This window comes from Centrocercus urophasianus, unplaced genomic scaffold (assembly GCF_019232065.1).
Source record: "Centrocercus urophasianus isolate 14NV4802_14NV808 unplaced genomic scaffold, USGS_Curo_1.0 seq_16, whole genome shotgun sequence".
In the NCBI taxonomy this organism is placed as follows: Eukaryota; Metazoa; Chordata; class Aves; order Galliformes; family Phasianidae; genus Centrocercus; species Centrocercus urophasianus.
Window position 1 is genome coordinate 17232090 of NW_024884711.1, and position 22673 is coordinate 17254762.

The 22673-nt window shown below is 39.3% G+C and overlaps 1 protein-coding gene across 1 annotated transcript in view; it reads right to left on the reverse strand.

Moving 5' to 3' along the window:
* The window catches only part of STK31 (serine/threonine kinase 31), a 34945-nt gene that overhangs the window by 5963 nt on the left and 6309 nt on the right, over positions 1-22673 (reverse strand). Inside the window, exons 8-22 of the mRNA XM_042817070.1 lie at positions 20901-21087; positions 18911-19035; positions 18082-18241; positions 13889-14011; positions 9049-9228; positions 7467-7583; positions 7006-7125; positions 6376-6507; positions 5751-5852; positions 4777-4857; positions 4345-4470; positions 3528-3653; positions 3195-3281; positions 2231-2380; positions 1700-1825 (exon numbers count right to left, since the gene is read on the reverse strand). Of these exons, the coding sequence (XP_042673004.1) occupies positions 1700-1825; positions 2231-2380; positions 3195-3281; positions 3528-3653; positions 4345-4470; positions 4777-4857; positions 5751-5852; positions 6376-6507; positions 7006-7125; positions 7467-7583; positions 9049-9228; positions 13889-14011; positions 18082-18241; positions 18911-19035; positions 20901-21087 (1942 nt within the window). The remainder of the gene's footprint in view (positions 1-1699; positions 1826-2230; positions 2381-3194; positions 3282-3527; positions 3654-4344; positions 4471-4776; positions 4858-5750; positions 5853-6375; positions 6508-7005; positions 7126-7466; positions 7584-9048; positions 9229-13888; positions 14012-18081; positions 18242-18910; positions 19036-20900; positions 21088-22673) is intronic.

Sequence of the window (22673 nt, forward strand, 5' to 3'; positions counted from 1 at the left end):
TCAACGAAGTGAAATTTCCCCAGCCCTTTATATTGCCCAGAAAACTATATCTATATTTAGCTTTTTTTTTTTTTTCTTCAAAATTCTGTTTGCAAATTAAGCTGCAAATTCCTCTGTTCTGTACAAAGACAGGAGAAAGAAGCATCTCTTTAATCAGTGCTGAGCTCTTGTGACACAAGAGCCTTCAAGAACTCACAAAACCACTGTCTCCATTTTACAGGTGGCAGGACTGTTCAGAAGAACACCATTTCAGACACCTGTCATTAAACTGGTATCTGCTGAGTCAACAAGCTGAATATTTTCAAACGATCAATACAACAAGACTGAGCTACAGATTAATTAAATATACACAGATTACTTCAAAATTCACCTAGGGAGCTTGGATAGGGCTTCAAAAGACTGCAGATATTGCTGCATCCCAGATATTCTCTTTGAGTAGAGCCAGCAATTACCATTTGTTATGGTGGCTTCATTTCCTCCATTTATTTCACACTCACTTTTTTTTTTTTTACTCACCAGGAATTCAACTTTTAATAAGAATTTTTTTAAAGCAGATGAAGATCTGAGTGGTACTGAAATCATTCCAACCAAACTATACCCTATTAATAAGTTACAAGCATTACAATATTAAGTTATACTTTAGTTTATCTACTTCCATAGAAAAGTTACTTAATTTTAAGCAACTGCTACCTAAACTGGGAGGAAAACAAAGAGTTATGACTTTCATATGAACAAGGTTCATCTTCTCAGCAGACATAACTGGTAGAGGATAAAAACTAACATGCAATTTACAAAGCATCTCCAGATCCTGTGACACAGAAGGAATTAACAAAGCTATGCTTCACAGCTGATTGAGCTGCCCACATTTCCCAAAAAGATGAAATGATGTACCTGGCCCACCAAGAGGGACTCAGTGAACTGGCCCCAACATACCAAGCGTTCGTGAAAAATCATTGCATGACAACATCAATAACTGCTGGGTAGCTCATGGTTTTTAAAGCCTATGAGGTTTGAAGTCTTCCATTTGGAACACGTGACATTGATGTACTGAGCTAAGGAAACTGCAATGCAACACCAGAAGCAAAAAAAGGATGAGGAAGAGGAGAGGCTGTGTAACACACAACCTAGCACAGGAAAGCAGACTGCTTTCTCCTCCCCTCTGACACATCACACAAGAAACAAAATATCCATTTGAAAGTCCTGTTCTTACCCAAATCAAACAACGGGAAGATGAAGGCAATTCCCCATGGGCAAGGGTGAAAGAAAAGAAGAAAAAAAGGCTCACTGTGAATGAATTAGTAAGAGCCAACAATCCACAGCATGAGGAACAGTAACAGTTCTTGGTCATGTTACTACACTCTATGTAGATTACATTGCACACCTAACAGAAAAAAACCTACTTTCTGCTCAGTCTTAACTCCCATCTGTTCCACACCTACCACCTAGTTTAAAAATCTCAAAGAATCACCATAGAATGGCTTGGGTTGGAAGAGACTTTGAGGATCAAGTTCCAATCCTCTTGCTACAGATGTAGTCAACTGCTAGATCAAATACTACATCAGGTTGTCCAGGGACCCATCCTACCATATGAATGCTTATTTCTCCAAAATATTTCAAAGTAGAAAATAACATTTATTCATTTATTGCCACATGTGCTACAGTAATATTACCAGAAACTCTCTCATAAGCCATAACTTACCCAGAACAGAAGGCAGCCATAGGCATACATGTCAGAGGCTGGAGAAGCTGGCTGCCCCATCTTCAGTTCAGGAGAAACCAAGCTCAGGGTACCAACAACCATCGTGTCTGCAGCAGCACGTTGCTCCTGCGGGAAAAAGCTGCACTCAGAATTTCAAGTGAGACCAACAGCATGTTGCAGCAGAGGCATCACCCTCTCTCTTTAAACAGGTCAGCCAACTTTAATCACAACATTCTATGCTGACTTCAAAAGAACCATAATATCCTCTTTTTCTGACAGAAAAAATTGTGTGTAAAGTAGAAAGGAGACAAAGTCACACACACCTATCATCTCTAACTGTAATAGAAGAATACACTGCCAGATTTTACCCCACACTAGAACTATCAAAGGTCATAAAGGTGATAATACAAACTGTGACACTTCTCAAATGACAAATGTATCTCACAAATTGCAGATACACTTCATTTTTGATACGTAACTGACTAAAAAAAACAATCACTGCAAGTTTGGATTTTATTTGTTTTATTTTACCTCCGATTTAGTGAAGTCAAAGTCTCCAACAACTCCTTGCTTTCGATTCACAGCAAAAACATTATTTCCATGCAGAGATCCATGTACTATGTTTGCTCCATGCAATGTCTGCAGACCCTGGGCCACTCCTTTCATCACTTTTAATGTCTCCTAGCGATTTAATTCAGGTGCTTATTAAAAAGATAGATACAGGAGAAACAAAGCAAAACTGTTCTCTTTCAAAACTAAGACTTTATTGATTTAAGATTCATACAAATTCAAAGTTTCTGATAACTGTTCTACAGAGTATAGATTAATGCCCAGTGTGACTGTGATAACCTGCAGTCAGTCAAAAACAAATTGCAATCACTAATTACCAAATCACTAATATGAAACAGAGAATTAAGCTAAAAATAAAATTAAAAAAAATCCATGCAACATGCTTTGAGAAATGCACCTTTCAAGTGCCTCCAAGTTAGCAACCAGAAGCTTTAAGCCATCAAACAGAACTAAGGAAAAAATTTGTACCGGCTTCTGGCTACCTCTTCTTTGAGAAGGGCTGGCAGCCAAACTGCCAACGAATTGTGCATGGAAAGGAAAGAGGGGAGAGACACACCAAGGCTCCCAAAGAGCAATCTCCTCCTCATCCAACAAGTTCTTTATTCTCCAACACAAGAACGTCCACACTAACAAACTTGACACGCTCACTCCAGTCTTTAAATGTTCTAGTAAGACAGCTGAGGCATGGATTTCAATAAAATAGCAAATCCAAGCAAAATCTCATGGAAAATTACAGTCTACTGCTTGACAAAATGCTAATCAACCTATTCTGTGCATCTCTACATTCAAAATTCAGCCACCTAAGGAAGACTACTGTTGAAACTCCTTCAGCAGCAGCAAAATGGTAAAAGCAGAGTCCAAACTCATAAAAAGGAACACACTGATAGTAGTAGTTGTACTACTATCAGTAAGTAGTTGTACTTACTTCTAAAGTTAAAGGTGCATCAGCCTGTACAGCAGTCAGACTTGCTCCAGGGTAGTATGGGACCATTAAATACACAAGAGGATCAGACTTCAACAAGAAAAAAAAAGAATTACTTCAAAAGTCAGGAATACTGAGCAGTTTCACATGCACTAGGTATATGATGAATCAATTGATTATCTAAACTATTTTCTTAGTAAACATAAACTAAGGTCAGAAAGTAAAAAAGAAACTGATTCAATGATCCAACTTTAAATATGTTAAAACCTCAAAGTTCAACTTGAAAGTCTTCCAGCTTAAACAAAAAACCACCAGCATTACAGGCTTGAATCTTGCCTTGCAGAAAAGAAGAAACAATAGTTGTAATAAACTGGATTTCTCCTTCTGCTGATCCCAGGCTTTGCGATACTTGGCAACTCTCTCTATCACTTTGGCTTCTGAGCTCACATCCACAGAGTATCCCTGAAAAACAAGACAAATACCCAAGCTCCTGTTTCTGATGCCTGTAACATCACCACGTGACACTTATAGTTAAAGAAAGGCATGCTGTTACATTCTAATAACTTTTTCTTTATTTAAAAAACTAATTTCCAAGTGTCTTATGCCCATTTATCAACACTTGAAGTCTGTACCAGTGAAAGAAGGAGCAAGTCTCCCATTTAACATTAAGTCCAAAACAGTTTTTTTTTTTTTAAATAACAATGCCTCCTGTAATACTATATCCCTTGGATTTTTAATTGGAAGCACTTTGGAAAAAAAGTAAAGCAAAGCAAAACCAGCAGTTCTGGAGTTTCACCATGAAATCATCTGGAAGACAAACCTGCATTTACAAAAAAAAAAAAAAAAAAGAAAACAAAAACTAGAGGAATGAACAAGCTAAAGGGCCCATCAAATATCAGAAGGAACAGTCAGCAGAAGAGAAGCACTATTTACTACAGCTGCCCTCAAATAGAGAAGAAAAAAAAAAAACCAGTAGGCAACAGGAAAACAATCCAGAGGGAGAACAATGTTGTGTTCTACAGGCTAGTGCTATGTGCTAGCAGGTTTTTGAATGCAGGAACTGAAAAGAGACAGCAGAGTTAATTCAGAATCAGCAGATTCATGAGCCAAGGTCTTACCTGCAGTGGTACCTGAAAGCCTGGACAAACATTACCTTTAGAAGAACCTTCTGATCCTGAATTTCTGAACACACTAACGGCCGCCTCGTGCTCAGTTTCTTCATGGGCTCAGCATCTAAAAGGTCTCGCTCCAGGCTGTGCGACAGAAGCCCACCTGAATTCTGAAGCACATGTACACACACAGAGCTGGGCTAAGAGTACAGCTTTAACAGTTGGTAAGGTTCAAGATCATGGGCTTTGACCATCTCTCCTCTTTCTCAAAAAACTTAGCAAAGCACAACCACAGCGGGGACTTGTTAAAATGACAGCATGTGTGAGCAAGAGTCTAGCTGCAGACAAAATGGCATTTGCAAGGCACTTACCAAAATACTGAACATCTCCCAGGAGGACGGGCAGAAAGAAGTGAAAATTCATGGTAATGTCCTAAACAATAACTGACAGGGCGATCAAACACAATCTATGCTTACCATATAGGTTAGAATTCCTGCTTCTGGATACAGAAGGGGCAGCTCAGGGAACCACTTCTGTACCAAATATGCAAGTTTCTCCTGAAGGAAACAAGGCAGCTTTAAGTCACTATCTTCTGACATCACAGATGTTGACATTTGAAAAGTATGTACTTGTCAATCCTGCATACACACATCTGTACCTCCTTTAGCAGCACCGCTCAAAGTAACACCACCACCACTTTTCTCTAACAAAAAAAACACCTCACCTCACCTCTCCTAGTAATACAGAGTTCAATACAGATAGATTTCCAAAAGCTCTAAGGGTGAGATCACTAATGTTAAGGTGCAAAAAGGAACTGCTTTCTCTACAATATTACACTTTTTTGACCAGACAAAAGGCACAACTTCACTCAGACTAAACAGAGAAGACAAATCAAGTAGTAACACGGACCAAAGCACTCAAATCAGCTCCAGATCCCTTACAGCTATAATGCAAGGTAACTACTGCACAAAAATGCTGTATCTGCAGAGGTAAGTTGCAAGGCAATGGTTTCAACTCTTCCTTCCAGATGGAGGGCTCAGTGAAAAGGTGATCTCCTTCAATTCAGGCTAAATCCTATCTTAGCCTAGTTATAAGAAAATATTCCCCATTTCAAGAAATAATCTCTCTTCTAAACCTGATCTTCCAGTCTCACCAGCAGTTTTCCTTAGTCAAGAACTGCAGCTCATTTTCTCTTGCTTACTTCATCTGCTTTAAGGTAGGGGGACGAGAAGGGGGAGGACTGGTAGAACATGGGGGGAGAACTGTCTGAAGAGACTACACTCAAATACCTGCTTCCTTTCCTTCTCCCACAGATTTTGCCAAGAAAAAGCCACCTTAACATTCAACACTACAAAAAACCACTTTTTTTTTATCCGCAACATACAAAAAAGCAACTGAAAAGCAGATGGGGCCCAAACAGCTTTACTTTAGTTGCCTAAATAATACTTACATATTCGTCTCGTTCCTTATATATTTCCTGAAGAAGCTTATTTCGCAGAGCAGCAATTTCTTCTTTTATTCTTGTAATTTCCAGCTCACTGTAATCATCAGCCTGCATTAGGAATAACAAAGTTAGTGTATAATTCTCATTCTGCTATTATACCAAACAACAATAATCTACTATGTTAGGATTAAAAAGCAGTTTCCATGTTACAGCTCTGGAGCCTATGTTTCAGCCTCCATTCAGGAAACCCAAAAGATTCCCTTAACAGAAAATCACTATTCTTCCCAGAAGGGCTCCCTTCAGAGCCGGCCCAAACTTCATAGCAGCAGCATTTGGTGAGGGATTTCCCATGATTTCTAAGTGCTACCTGAGTGTAGTTCCTAGCTTGACATGATGGGAATGCAAGTTATTCAGCTCTAGTTAAAAGGAACGGTAGTGTGGCTGGGGACTGAAAGGAATGGCTGTGTAGTTACAAGAACTCAGATCAAGCAACTTCTTAGTCCTAACCGAGCCTGAAGAACAATCTTCCAAGCACCGAAAGAACATTTTGTTCTGTCTAGTTACCACCCCTTTGAACAAAATTTGCATTTCTAAATAAACTTGGAAAAAATGACCCCTAAGATTTTCATACTTCCTCAAGGTTGTTCTTCTCAGTCAACTTCCATCTTAACTGGGCTTTCACACTTCTCATGTTTTTTTTAATTGATAGTAAATTGTCAGAATTAGGTCGCCTATTCAGCCATTTCTCAGCTTGTTTTCTGAACTAGAAAAAAAAATTTAAAAAAAAAAAAAATCACAACAACATTCAAGAGTTCTATTTTAATAGGCTTTAATCCAATGCACTGAGAGAAACTGCCTGAAGCCCATCTGAATTCAGCTTTTCAGAATCTTCCCCACAAAAACAAGTTTTTTGTTGTTTAGTTTTGATTACATTCACAACCTGCTGGAAAACATCCTACTTAAGTTCACTTGAGTTACATACTACAGATTTGCAATGAATCCACAGATTCCAGTGCCCATTGCCTCAGCAAAGCAACACCACACAGCCACACAAAGCACCCAAACACACAACACTGTACTCATACAAAACAAAGTCTTTTCTACCTCTCTCAAACTTGAACTTAACCAATCTCTCACCAGCACACATTAGAATTTCCCACTGTAAGAGAGGGAAAAGGTAAAAATTAAACCTTTTTAGTAAGGTATGTCAGGAAGAATTACTAATGCAGGTCAGCATGACACAAATAAGGTAAGAACTAACCTCAACACTGGCCAGGTATGTTTCTTGTATGACTGTGATCAGATTTTGCTCTTGACGAACTTTATGCATAACTTTACTGTACGCACTCTTAATTATTCCTTTCTCTTTCTCATCATGCTCCTGGATTGAATTACAAAGATTAAAGTTTAACAGTCATTCACTATTTATCAGATTTAGCCAGCACAGGTTCATAAAAGGCAAATCCTACCTGACGAACCTGATCTTCTATGACCATGTGACCAATGCTTCTCTGCTTCTACAGAGGGAAGCATTAGTTCTCTCAGTATTTCTTAGTTAAGTCAGTCATAGAGCTAAGTTCCTGGAACCCCAAGGCTGCCCTCTGCCTGTTGCCTGGACAACATTCTTTTCTCTCTGAGAAACAACCAGAGTGATGTTTCATCACATTCCCCCATCCCCTGGCCCAATAAAGAAAATAAAACAATATTAAGAAAGAAACATACTGTTAAATCTGTCTTCAGCTCTTTGGAAACGCACAACTCAGCTTCTTTGAGAGCTTCATCCACATTACCAGGAACTTCCTCTGTATCAGAAGATGCTTCTGAGCTCAGGTCAAAGCACTTCAAAAGAGAGGAAAATATAAAATCAACCTTGCTATCTTCTAGCTTTCAGTTACAAGAACAGACAAGAAAATACAAAAATCACCACTAATAGAGATCTAATCAGAATGTACGTCAAATATCACCTTTAATTTAATATTACCTTTAAACTTACTGATGCTTCAATGATACAATCAATTGCTATCATTGCAATGATAGCAATTTCTAGAACACAGCAAGCAAAAGTTGACTCTTGCCTTGATCACATTTTACTTTCCTAATCTCACTATGATTAAGAGAAAAAATACATATATAGTAGACAAACCCTAATCCTCCCACTATTGGGTCTAATGTGCAAAATCAACATCAATCCTGCCCACACCGCCATACACAAAATGCTGATACCAAAGCTCAGTGTGGCACCCTCAGTGCTCAGTGGGCTTTTTTTTTTTTTTTTTTTTTAAATGTGGAGATAAATTTGCTTTTTTTTTTTATTATTATTTTTTTTAATGGAGATGCTGCTTGAGATAAAGATGCACCTTGGGATCTAATTCACTGCTGATAAACGGTGATGTAAAGTTAAAGATTTCCGCCAGCAAACCTTGAATACTTCCATACAAGGCAGAATTAACAGCTTTGAGATAAAGATACAGAAAGCACTAGATTGAGTCAGTAAGATCAGTTTATAATTCCATTGGATGTTTTTGGCAAAACTTTGTTACTTTCGTCTACTAATTACATGCCATCTATTAATTACACTGGCAACAAGAACTGCAATGAAAGTTTGTTTCTGTATTTAATGTGCAATATGCATCCTCATAATAGGAAGCGTTAAACTCTTCCTCATTCATTTACCTGTCTAGCATGGGTATTTCACTAAAGATCACAAAAATATTTTGTTGTCTTAAATAAACAAAAACTTCTATAGTCATGTTCAAATGATATATTGCTTCCAAAAACTTTGGAGTTATACAGTGAAAAGGAGCCATTCATTCTCTAAAAACAAAAACCTTTATCTATCACTGATCCAATTCCATACTAGATTTTGATGGATGTTACACCAGGTTACAGGCATTTACAGAATCACAGAATGGGTTGGGTGGAAGGGACTGCAAGGATCATGAAGCTTCAACCCCCTGCTTCAGGCAGGGCTGCCAATCTCCACATTGAAAATACAAGGTGTTTCTAAAAGGCCACTTTACTCCTTTACAGTATTTCAGTCACACAAGGATTAGATAGTGCACACACAGGTTACACAAAAGCACTCTGCTTAATATAAAAGATGCTCTTTCATAGGAAAGCATAAACCCTTGCCTGGTATGAGTTCCTCAAGATACACCTTCTTCCTGTGTACTACAGCTAAGGCTTTGTGCATAACAGTAGAACTATCTCCCTCTCTATTAATGACTACTGCACACAAGCTTGGTTGTATGCATCATACTTCATCTTTTTCAGAAAGAGGAAAGATAAGACTTGTTTGCTTTACCTTTAGGATGCCACTGAACAAGTCAGTGAGAATGTGCAAAGCAGCATCTGTATTATTTCTAATTTCAATGAACTCCTCTATTTTAGCATGCTTCCACTTAAGGAACTGTTGAAATACCTCTTCAGAATCATTCCCTTCACAAACTTCACCATAAACCATCTCCAGAGAAACAGACAGTTCCTGTGCATTAAGCAAACAAAAACAGCATGTCAGCACATAAAAAGTACTTTTTACCAGTGCATTATATTTTAAAAAAAGCAACAAAAACAAAACAAAACATTGAATGTGGAAAGAGTAAGAACTAGTTTTATGTCAGCAGTGCTACCACAAAATCCTCTTACAGTGAAGTTCTTCTCAAAGTGGAGTATAATCTGCTTTGCTGCCAAATTTCCTGGCAGCATCTATCAGGAAACGCAATACAGAAAAGAACAGGCACACTACTAAGTCTGATACTCCCTTCAAAATATGGAAGGAAAAGACCACAAAAAACAGATCATAAGACAGAAGTGCTCCACGCTCTTTTACTTACAGCCTGGACTTTGACACCATGTTCATTGGGACAAAAAGCAAGAACAGGTTCGGTTTATAATGTTCCTCAAAACAAAGTGAACTTGTACTAAGGAACAAGGTGAGCAGCCTGATGTCCCATGGATGGTTCTGGACACTGGTATCTCCCAGTAAGAGTCATTAGGCAAAGCTCTTCTGACACTTTCATCACCACATTGATCTCCAGATGGAACCAAACCATCTCTGTGTCCAATATCCCTAAGGACCTCTGAAGTTATTTTCACTGCCTAGAAACATTTATTTCCACCTAGATGCCGTGTATTCTGGCAAAAGTATTAAAAACCTCCTTTTGAGTGGAGAACAGTCACTGGAAAACAGACCAGTAGTACATACGTAGGAAAGGCACAAAAGCTAAAGCTCGTGGCAAACAAATCACTTTTAAAAATAAGACCAGTCAAATATCCTCAACAACAAGCAGGCCATTATTTCAGACAGCACTTGAGAAAACATCTTAACAGAAGGCAGCCTTCCTTGCACCCAAGTAGAAAGTCATACTGAAAAACACTTGACCAAACATTACCCCTATTTTTAAGATAGGGAGTAAGGAAGACCCAGGAAACTACAGGCCAGTGAGCCTCACGTCTATGCCTGTGAAAATCATGGAGCAGATCCTCCTGGAAGTTGTGTTAAGGCACATATGAGATAAAGAGGTGATCTGAGACAGCCAGCATGGCTTCACCAAGGGCAGATTTTACCTGATCAGTATGGTGGCCTTTTATGATGGAGTGACAGCATCAGTGGGCGGGGGAAGGGCAATGGGTATCATCTACCTGGACTTCTGCAAAGCCTTTGACATTGTTCCTCACCACACCCTTCTCTATAAATTGGAGAGATGAGGATTTGAAGGATGAACTGTTTAGTGAATTAAGAACTGGTTGGCTGGACACAGCCAAAGTGTTGTGATTAATGGTTCTGTGTCAGGGTGAAGGCAGCCACAAGTGGTGTCTTCCAAGAGTCAGCCTTGGGACCGGTGCTCTTCAACATCTTCATCAATGACAGACGATGGCATTGAGCGCAGCCTCAGCAAGTCTGCAGACGACACCAAGCTGAGCGGGGCAGTCGATAAGTTGATACACTGGAGGGAAGGGAAGCCATCCAGAGGGATCTGGACAGGCTGGAGAAGTGGGCCCATGAGAACATAATGAGGATGAACAACAGCAAGTGCAGGCTGCTGCACCTGAGTTGGGGAAATCCCAGGTATTTATACAAACTGGGGGAAGATCTTGAGAGCAGCCCTGTGGAGGAGGACTTGGGGGGTCCTGGAGGACAAGAAGCTGGACATGAGCCAGCAGTGTGCGTTTGCAGCCTACGAGGCCAGCTGTGTTCTGGGCTGCATTAAAAAAGGGGCGGCCAGCAGGGAGAGGGAGGTGACTGTTCCCCTCTACAGACCCCATTTGGAGTACTGCATCCAGGTAGCTAGCACAAGAAGGACATGGAGTTCTTAGAATGGGTCCAGAGGAGGGCCACTAAGATGATCAGAGGGCTGGGAGCAGCATTCCTATGAAGAAAGGTTGAGGGAACTGGGCTTGTTTAGTTTGGAGAAGAGAAGGCTCCAGGGAAACCTTAATGTGGCCTTCCAGTACTTGAAGGGAGTGTATAAACAGGAGGGAGAATGACTGCTTACAAGGGTGGATTGTGACAGGACAAGGAGGAATGGCTTTAAACCAAGACAGAGGAGATTTAGGTTAGATATTAGGAGGAAGTTTTCCCACACAGGGTGATGATGCACTGGAACAGGTTGCCCAAGGAGGTTGTGGATGCCCCATCCCTGAAGGCATTCAAGGCCAGGCTGGATATGGCTCTGTGCAGCCTGGTCCGGTGGTTGGTGACCCTGCACATAGCAGGGGTTTGAAACTGGATGAGCATTGTGGTCCTTTTCAACCCATATGATTCTATGATCTGACTACATTGCCTTGTGCTTTTGTAATAAGTGGCATTCTTCAGCTTTCAAAGTCCATCCTGAAGATGGACTATTTCACTTACACACATTGTTCCCCGCAATAAGATGACTAAAGACATTCTAGAAAGGGCTAATGAAAGTTTACTTATACATAGTGTTGCACTTTTTTCTCTTCTGCGATGGAGAAGTTTTAAGTATCACAGGCCTTCCCTAAAAAATCTTGCTCATGTAGACAAAAAAAAAAACAACAGCAGAACACTTCTTTCTCTTCCTTATGTGACAGCTTTCAGCTTAGTCAACATCAAAGGCTCTTTGAAACTCAGTCAGTGCTACTGAAAAAGCAACATGTAACAATTTAAGTCACTCAATCAAGAGCCTTTCCAAAAGGCAATAAAATAGAATCTTATAAAATTCTAACTTGATTGCAAATAGCATGTAGTCAGTATAATAGGTTGTTTAAAACAGTCATTTCCAGTGAGCCAGGTGGCACAACCTTTATATGAATAAGACATGCCTACAGAAACAGAACCGATCACAGCAGAAGAGCACCTGAACATATTCCAGACAGTCCTCAAAGAAAACAGTCCTATAAATAAGTCCTATTTCTTCCCATTTATCTTTTACATAAACATACTTTCCTAAAGCACTAGCAGCTTTATCAACAGAAGGATATGGGAACAGATTTCAGAAGAATAACAAGCTGCTATCCAAAGTCTGTTCAATGGCCCACCAACATTGAAACCAGTCACTATGTGCAAGCATGGAACGGCAAGCGTGGAATTCAGGGAGAGGGATACACTACCAGGAAATTCCTGCATGCTTATGGACAGCTAACATGAAAAAGCTCACCACTGTTCAGCTCACCCTAGCCTACTGTAAGGTAACATACAATATGTAAACCCACACATCTTTTTTCTTAACCAATGCAATTTTACCACTTGGAAAGCAGGCAACTAAAAACAACTGTTTATTTGGGTCAGTTGGATTCAACTGAGGTGGAAACTGTTTGAATTTGTCTGTAGCTCAGGCCAGTAACAGTTCTCAGCAGAAAGCCTCAAGTCAAAAGAAACATGCGACAGGGTGGGTTTGCAACGTAGAGCCTCAGTGAGACAGGCATTAGTTCCCAATCTCCTGCTCTTCTGAGAGAGGAAAATACCGTGCTGCCCCAGAGAAAAGAGCATGACCTCTTCAGCTCCGTATCATAGCAGCCATAGTTCTCACTCAATCTTCCTGTTCTATTCAGAAAAACTACTTGCATCATCTACCTTCCAATAAAAGAGAAGGGCATCAACACAGTTAAGCTAAAGCACGGAACTCAATTAATGCACACTGCAGCACGTCAGTATTCTTTCAAATATCTTCCAGACAAACTATTACAGTTTGACTGCAGTACAATTATCCAGGGAACGTTTAATGCCTACCACCTAGTGGATTAGCACAGCACAACCTTTATATTCATACAAAAAAAAAAAAAAAAAAAAAAAAAAAAAAAAAAAAAAAACAGGAGCCATGAAGGGCCCCACATTATGGAAAGCTACGAAATGATACTCATCCAAACTTTTTTCTAAGTTCTTTCTAACCTGCATTTCAGACTTGTAACCAAAAGTGCATCAAAGCATACTCCCAAATAGTGCTATAAAATAATTCCATTAGAAATTGAGTAATTCCCTTAGAAACTGGATGCTTTTATTTTAGTAATGCTGGTCCAACCTTATTTTAAACTGCATGCTGCCTTTAATGGGGCATTTCTTCATAGGAACCCAATTCTGTACTTTTGTGGAAGAATCACAGAATGGCTTGAGTCAAAGGGACCTCAAAGATCATGAAGTTCCAACTCCCAATAAGGATTTGTACAAGCTGTCAAACTAATAACACCTTTCACTGTCCGTATACCTGCACAGTCAAAATGAAAGTAGTATTTCTACAGTAAAAAAGAAAATAATTTATTTTCAGTAATGAAATCCTCAATACCAGTTTGGTAGTACTTCCATTAGTAATTTTCAAGAGTTCCTACTGCATCTACATAGACTATTTCCTCACTTACAATTTTCTTGAATTTTAGGTTCTTATCAGTGCTAGTCTACTGTGTTCTGTGTTTTTTGAATTCTTGTTAGTCACCAAACACAATACATTAAGATAAAACTCTTGCCCAAATGATTTTGGGATCAAAATCATTAGTTTCTAAAAACAAAACATTCTGAAAACTAAGATCACAAGAAACTCTGAGAATGACAAGTGTCAGATGTACAGTTTAACTCAGAAGTGAGATCCTATGCTTCATCTGCTGCTTAGGTCTACAGCCATAAAACATTTAAGAAACATTTCCAAAGGCTCTCAATGTTCCAGACTCAGTCATAAGACCTCCTGCCATACCTGTAAGATGTTCGAGCGCTCACAGACGAGCAGCTGATCCACTTCCAAAATAAATTCTTTAACTGCAGAATACAAGCTCTGCTGCACCTCATTTCTTTTTATAATCGACTCATCTCTTTCATCCTATGCAGAAAGAAAAGCAAATCAGTAACCTGCACACAAATGCCACACGCAACACAGGTGATAAAAGAGAACACTAAGTAGTTCTCTAGGAAATGAAAAGTTTCCTCAGGACGACTGGCAGCTCTGCTGTTGGGAGAAGAATCCCTCATTCCTATCAGACAAGGCACCTAACAGGCTAATCAATATCAAATCTCTTGAAATGGGTGAGGGAAGTTGAAATCTACACTCAAACATGTTTGCAGTGTTCTTTCAATAATGATTTAACACAATGTGCCAACAGAAATATGAAAACACATACGAATGTGAAAAACCAAAGTACAGCTTTACAGACCTGCTGTAGAGACTTACAGGCACGTTCTACATTCACCTCCACAAACTGTACCACACGCTATTTGAAAACCTAAAATCCAGATCAGCAATTGAGCAGATATTATTCAGCCAGACAGACATAAACGGACTGGATAATAAAAAATAAATATCGGTGAATTAAGTTTTAATGCAGAACTTAAAGTATTGCTTCCATGCTTAAGAAAACTCCAAACAACCAAAAAAAAGTTTTAAAGGCACTTTGCTTTCTGGGCATTTCTGGTAATTAAGCACACACATCATTTTTACAGGCTAGATTGTGAAAGAATATTCAACACTGCATAAAAACGTTGAAGGACACCTTGTTATACAGAATGCTTTCTAAGACAAGCTTTCTGCAAAATATTGCTTTAGAAATGGGGACAATAGAGACTGAATTGCAGCAGAAGATTCCATCAAGCAACCAAACCCCAACTAATGGCAGCTGAAGCACTAGCATCAATTCAACAGTCTGTACAGGACAGAGTAAGAGACCAGGAAGTCAATGTGTGGCTTAAGATCCACAAGTCTCCTTCCTTCCTGTGTCTGCCATTTCACTGGGTGATATAGCAGTGGATGCCTCAGGAAACACCTGTTACATAACTCCTGAGAGCATTAACTATTTTGAAAACCTACATTACAAAGACTTAAGCTCATCACAACAGCAGACAGTGGAATCAACAGGCTGAAAGCTTCTCAAACTATGCTTAAAAAAGTGATTTATCAATCTCGTATCTCAAACAGACATGAAAACCCCAGCACCCCATTCGTCTCTGTCACACCAAATACCAGTCCAGCTCAGCAACTTGTTTCCAACAACAGCAATCTTTATTATTAAAGGCTCTAAGAGCAGGATTAAGTAGTGCAACCACTTCATCAGTGCCTTCTTACCTCCATCACGTCATATGCAAGAGAAAAACGCATTTCCATGGATACTTTCTAGTCCATGTTTTCAGCCCCTCTCTACTTCTGGCATCAGGTTTTGGCTTTATTTAGTGCAAATTATTAACTTGCAGGATGTGAAATAGTTAAAACTAGCACTAGAATCAGCATCCTCATTAAACTGCTCACCTTCATAAAGCAAACCTTGAATACGATTTCTAATTCCAAAAACATAAATGAAGCAACACTCCATAAAACACTACCTACAGTGTCTGAGTATGCAGTGTTTGCACTGCAGAGTTACACTAAGAGCATACACTGCAATCAGAGCAACTTGCAATTATCCCTGTTCCCTTACCTGTAAAGCTCCCACCCTCTCTGTAAAGTTTCACACAAGAGCTGCTTAAGTAACCAGCAATGTCCTTCCTATTTCAGTATATATCCTTCCTATACTGAGCACACAGTTTACATCCAATTCTGTGATGACTTTCAGGTACTTTTTTAAGCTCTTCCACTCCAGATGAGCAACCTACATTGTTTTTATGCAAATCATACCTCAGTACCATCTCAGTTCACTAATTGTTATGCTTCCAAGACATCCATTACATAACCATCTTATTAAAGATCAAACAATTCAACCAGACACCTTCGTTTGAGGATATTTAGTCTAAAGAAATGAAGAAACTATTAAAAAGTAACAAATCAAAAGTAACCAAGTTAAATCAGCATAAATCAACTATGAAACTACAGAACGTGAATACTGAAACACCTCTTACAGTGCATTCAAATTCTATTGGGCTTACCTGTAATATTGTTTAAGATGCACTAGGTTTCTCCAAAAGCAAGATAAAACATTTACTTTCAAGAGCTGACAAACCAGATTTGTTACAGGGAGAGAGCAAAGTCAAAGGAAGAGCACGTTGATTAGATGACCTAATAGCAAGATTTAGCCTTACAAAACTAGTTTTAGCAGCTAAGTCTACAGACGAAGCAAACAGACTTAATCTGTTACAGCTCAATAGGCAGCTATTTCTTCCACCTGTTTGGGTTCAGAGGGCTTCCTATGTGCTGGCATCTCATTTCCACTAAACGGGAAACAAAGTGCAACTGAGTATGCTGATGTTGCTGGCTATTAAAAATATTTGTTAAGTATTTAAATAAGGACATCAAGCAGAATAACAAGCAGATCATTTTACTGTGAGCACCTTGGACATTTCTTATATCTGCAGGCAAGTTCTACAAGAGCCTTGGAATGCCCTGCTTCCAGCAATTCATCTTGAAAACTAAATTAGCTCTTCAAGGGAGCTCTACTCTTCAGCACACAATCCCAACTGCACACCCTTTGCAGTTCTCAGGCACTCTAGGGGATACCTGACACTCAGCAGAACTCCTGTCTTTTCTCCTTTTCCCCTATTTAAAATATTAGTGACACTGTCATGACAACCTTCCACAGCAGGAATCTTTGAAAGCCACAGAAGGCTCTTGAGAAGTCATAAGAGTTTGTGCCACCATTCATTTATGCCTTAGTTTAAGGTAATTAGGAACAATGCCAAGAAGGAAGGCGGGGGGTTTATTTCTGAACAGAACTGGTTTTCAGGCTGCTGCAAGGCCACACCTTGCCAACATGAAACACGGTGCTAAAACAAACATACCTGGAAGAACACAGTGCAGCCTGGCCATAGCATTTCAACTGCTCTAACAGTTCAACACTACAACACATCCTGTAGACAACATCACTGTTAGCCACCCACAACTAAAAAGAATGGCAATACCAAGATGCTCTAACATATAAAAGTAAATTCACTCAAAAAAAAAAAAAAAAAAGAAATCCTGGAACACTCTTCAAAACTGAGACCTCTTTTCAGAAGGCTTTTCCTGGATGAATGCTGCTTTCTGGGGTTAGCAACTCAGAGGAGAGAAAAGTAGCAGCAGCAGCTACTCTTCTATATGTTGCCAGCCTGTACAAAGCAAGCCCAAAGTGCTGTATGTTTACTAACACATTATCTTAAGCATTTGACTAAGTTTTCAGTAAATAAAAGAATCTCTTCTCACCTACATCAACTGAATGTGAGCTATGCTACAGATGTTCTAATTCTTGCCCTGCACAAGAACAGAATGTATTTTATTCAACCATATGGCTTATTATTTTTTAGTCCATTTCATGAGCCATTAAATTCACTGAAATGCTGCAACACCTCTTCAGCAAAGACATTTAAAAAGGTTTCAGGTTATACATGATAACACAACATGCTTGCTGCCACGTTCCCAGAGCACTGCTACTTCCCCAGCCCCACCACACCACACCACCTGCCACAGAGCACAGAACCCTCCTGTTCTCAAAAGCAGCACCTCCAACAAGAGGCAGTACATAAGCATATTTATCATTACAGCCACTTCTTACATACTCAGGCAGGCTTTCACTGATTGTAGCAGCTGAGAAGTTACACTAGATGGCATCTTTCCCCCGTACAAGCCCATCTGCCTGCACAGTTGCTATTTGCATATCAATTTCCCTATACATCCCCACGGGAGGGACTTACATAATACTGTAGTGGCACACTGCTTCAAGAAAGGCTTTAAAGACACATCAGCTGCACAGCTGAATTGGTTTTTAATTATTACAGAATAGAAGACCTTCAGTCAATGCATTCTGATATGCTTACATGTTTTCATAACTATCAGGGTGTCAAAGTAGTCTAATAGAAAAGTAACAGTTCATAAACTTATCAGTTGCAGAAGGTAACAGAGATCTGATGTCTGTCTTTTGCCAGGTAGCATTTCCTCGCTGTGCCCACGATACCCCGGTACACTCACAAGACTAAAATGCTCTTGTCAAAACGTACCCCGTTTTTGCATAACTGAATCATCTCCTGAGCCAAGTCATACTCTGTCCAAATCTTCTGCACTTTTTCCAAGGAACACGGAACATTGATATTTCCTTCTGTAACCAGTTTTATGGCTTGTGAAAGCTGCTCCCCAAAACCAGCATTCTTTTTTGCACGCCTGAATATTAAGGAAGAAACAGACTTTTTATCCAGAAAATACTTATTTTTCCCCAGAACTCAAACACTTTAGAACTCAGTGCTATTTGCTCACCTTCCACATACAGAGCTTGACAACTATCATGTCCACCTAGTTTCTACCACAAGGCAGTAACAGCAGCGTGCCTCCCTCAGATGTTAAACCCCTCTTTGAGGAAGTACGAAGAATACGTCCATTACATCTCAGTATTACACTCTTAATTTCTATTCTGTATCATTTCGCCCCTCTACATTTTCTTTATTCAACTGTTATGAACATGTGAGTATTATGTATGCTCCTTCTTAAAGGCACTGACAGTCATTTCTGTTTCAAGTCTCAGCCCCTTGCAGCTTCATTCCTTCTTTTAATACTAGAGAGCTAACTTCAAGTACCCAATGAGATATACCTCTACCAGCAATAAAGATATCTAAACTAAACAGTAATGAGCATCTTCTTTAATGCTGGAATTGAAAGGCAACACAAATCCCAGTGTGATAAAAAAAAGAAAAAAAACCCCTCAAGTTTAAGCTTTGGAGATTACCCTCCCAACACAGTACTTGTTCTAGAAAAGAACCTGGGAAATGAAAGTATGCTTTCAGAGGATTAAAGAGGGCAACAATAAAAAGTACTACATTAGAAACAAACACATACCTAATTTCTTTCAACATCTTCACCTTAGCAGCCAAATCTTTCATTTTTGTTCCAACGTACTTCTGCAGGGTTTCCTCGAGATACTCAGCTCTTTTCCTGGATTCTTCCTTCTCTTGTTTAATCATCTGTCAATTTCGGAGTAATGTTTCAGACAGAAAGACAGAATCAGCTGGGATGACTAACACACAGACCACAGTTTAAACCTTTAAAAGCCTAGCTGCTATTGAAACACTGACAAAATGCCCAGGAACACAAAAACCAATATGAAAATGTTCTTCCTTTTAATAGCTTCTTGTCAGTCCTTGGTTCATTTCCTTCCTCTCATTTTAGTAGTACTGTGTTTAAGTGTACTCCCCATTTGCTAGCATCCCTTAAGACAATATGGAATTTTTTCTTTTCTTACTGACAAATTGCAAAGATTAGTCTAGGGAAGTCACTATTGGGACCACATTCAACTCCTTACTCCCAAAATCACACCTAAACAGTGCAGTACAGTTCTTACTGTACTTCACAACCATACGGATCTTCCCACAAAGAATTTTCTCAGCAGAAAAACAAAGAAAAAAAAAAAATAATCAGGCTACATTTTACAAGGGACAACATGAAGTTAAAAGCCCTTGCTTTCATACCACTGAGATGCACTTATAAACCCCATTTCAAGTATTAGAACAGTCTTCAGAGACTGTCAACCTCCCTAGACTTGCTACATATGTATTATATACAGTAAACCTCCCCCAGCAAAAACACCCACCTCACACTACACACACTGTTTTGTATTTACTGATGAGCATTTAAAGCCTACTGACTGTAGGACATTTCTGAAGCACTCCTTAAAGCTGCAACCATCACCCATAGCCCTTTCTAAAAACACATCACTTCAGTGTTTTTAGCAACAAGCAAAGATTTTCATACTTCAGCAAACATCCACAACCGTTTCTTTTAAAGCATTTACTTCCAGTCAACAAAAAGGTAATTAAAATTTGTAGAAAACACCTTAAAAAAAAAAATAATCAGAATATAGTTAAGAAACGCTTCCAAGAACTCCTTGAATTTAAGGAACTTTTTGTTAGCTTCAGATCCTACACTGATATTTGTAAATTTAATTTGCATTAGTGCCCAAACTTGGTATCTTTAGCTGATGACAAACAATTGTAACAGGTCAGTGCACGCAGAAACACGGGTATTCAAGGGAGAGCCTGGTTGCCAGTAGTCTCATTAAAGCAAGAGAGAAATAGGAAGGAGCTCTTCTTCACAATCTCGGTATTGAGGGCATCAGAATGCTTTACACAATGCTACATCCTCCTTCTTATCTCTACGTTTAAGAGGTTGCAAGATTTTTTCCTCAACTCACACAAGAATTACATCCCTTCACACACTGACCTCTTCTCACTCTTGCTGTTTACCACACAAAACCACACAGCATTCTGAAGCCTATCAGTAATTAAGCACTGCACTTCTCACACAACGTTAGGAAGAACTGCATTTCCCTGGAAGAAATACAAGCACGTGGTATTTGTATCTTTTCTATTCAGCAGCAATTCAGAAAACAAACATTTTCCTCCAGTCCTAAAATTCAATAGCTGCTGCAATTCTGTGATGCTTTGGAGTTTTCAGCCTAGCATATAGAGTTTTATTTAGCCTTTAAGCGAGGAAAAAAAGGCTGGACAACGTCCTTAGAAACAAAGCATGTTTTTAACCACAAAATGCAAAACTCAAAGCTCAAAATGCACTAAGTGCAGCAGCAAGCTGCTACGAACACCCAAGGGAGTGAGGGTGCAGCCTGGACCACAATGCATGTGACAACACTGCCAGCAAGCCCTGCACTGGGGAAAACCAAGTCTCTGTCCAACCAGTGTTGATCCTGATGCATTTCAAACAGCAGAGCACAGCCTTGACCTGCAGCCTGAAGAAACTACAAGACAGAAGCACCATGAAAAACATCTGCAACCAGCAAAGAAGCTTGCATTTAAAAAAAACAATGTTCACATACCTGAAGTTCACCTTTCAGATGCTCGACTTCCAGTTCTAGTTCCTTCTGTCTTCTCAATAGATTTACATTCTCCTTTCTTTGAGTTTCTTTCTCCTCTTCAAAGATGTCATTCTCTTCAGCCAGGTTCTGATCTCTTACACATGCCAAACTTCTGTTAAGCACTGGGGCAGAAGCTGGTGTTTTGTCCCTTTAAAAAATTAAGGGGAATTAACAAGACAAAACCCACCACAATGTGCATTTGTTCATGCTATTATAGTTTTAGTAATGACTACAAAACACCCCTAAGGAGACTATAAAAGCATCTACATAATTGTGTTTTATTTCTTCACAATTTATAACTCTCTCCACTGGAGTCTTCAAAGACTGTTACACAACACTGAAGAAGAAAACAATCAAGAAGCACAACATTCATACATCATTTGAAGAGAACCCTTTATGTTTTACTATTGCTAACTCAAATGCCTCTCCATCCAAAAAAAACAAACCATCCTGCTACCACACATCAGACCCACAGCAGCCAATAATTCCAATTCTATACCTACTGAATAGACTTTTCTTTCTGAACTACTTTAAGGGAAGCATTTTGGATCTCTATCCCTGCATGGCATTACTTACATCACAGTTTTTCTTTCCACGTCATTCTCCTTCATGATTACAGCCCTCCTGCAACATGCTAAAATTACCAGAATACGTGGAAATGGAATAAAGGATCTGCAGCTGCCAACCACTCAGACCGGACAGGATTCTTTGGGGTACAGTGCCAGCTCAACAGCAAGATAGCAATATATAACATAACAATAATATTAGATATTAACAATTATTGTCTCTTTTTTAAAAATTAGGTTTGGGATGTATGTAACTCAGAAATCAGGCCAGCTCAGAGTATTTAAGTGACTTATGGTAAGGCACTACACTGTGAATTCAGACTTCTTTAAAGAGCACTTCATCTCGTATTAGTATTTGTTAACAGCACAGAACTGCCTATGTGATTTAATTGTAAATTTAACCAACCCAGGGTGTTTGGGGTTGGTTTCTTGGTGTTGGTTGTTTGTTTTTTTTTTTTTCTCCTTTTCAAGAATATGATTTCTTACATCACTGCAGCTCTCTGAATGAGAAGTACCATCTTTTCCATCCACAAACATCTTCCCCAGCAGCCTGTTGCCATGGCAATCCTAGCAATTGTAGGACAAGTTTATTTTAAAAGATTTCTGACAACTCAAACTGCCAAGTTACCACTAGCTCTTGTCAATGTAATTACCAGCTGCAGACATCACTACCCCCTAAAGCCTTCAGACTGCAATTGCTGGCTTTATTTCTTACCAGCACACACAGTTGAGCTCCTTCACAAATAAATAACCAAAATGTCTGTCCTGCCAGGTGAATGTACTTTCACATTCCACATTTGAGTCCATGAGTTTTAACACATGTAAATAAACATGGAGTAGTAACAAAGACTCTCAGAGCTGAGCCTGTGGCAATTACGCAGATGCATAAAGGAACATCACTGGCTGTCAGTGCAGAATCTCCAAGAGGCCCAATACCCTGCAACCTTCACTTCCAACTAAGGTTCACTGCTTAATAGATGCCATACTTTCTACTTTTTCAGAAGTGTTGCATTAAGACAAACAAAATTCTCTTTGGAAAGCAAATGAAGAACAACGTGCAACAACAGTAAGAATAGGTTTTGTACAGGTTACTGCCCTAACTCCCATTACCACAGCACGCTACACACGTGCTTTTGTATCTCTCTTCCACTCAGTACCAGCATTACTG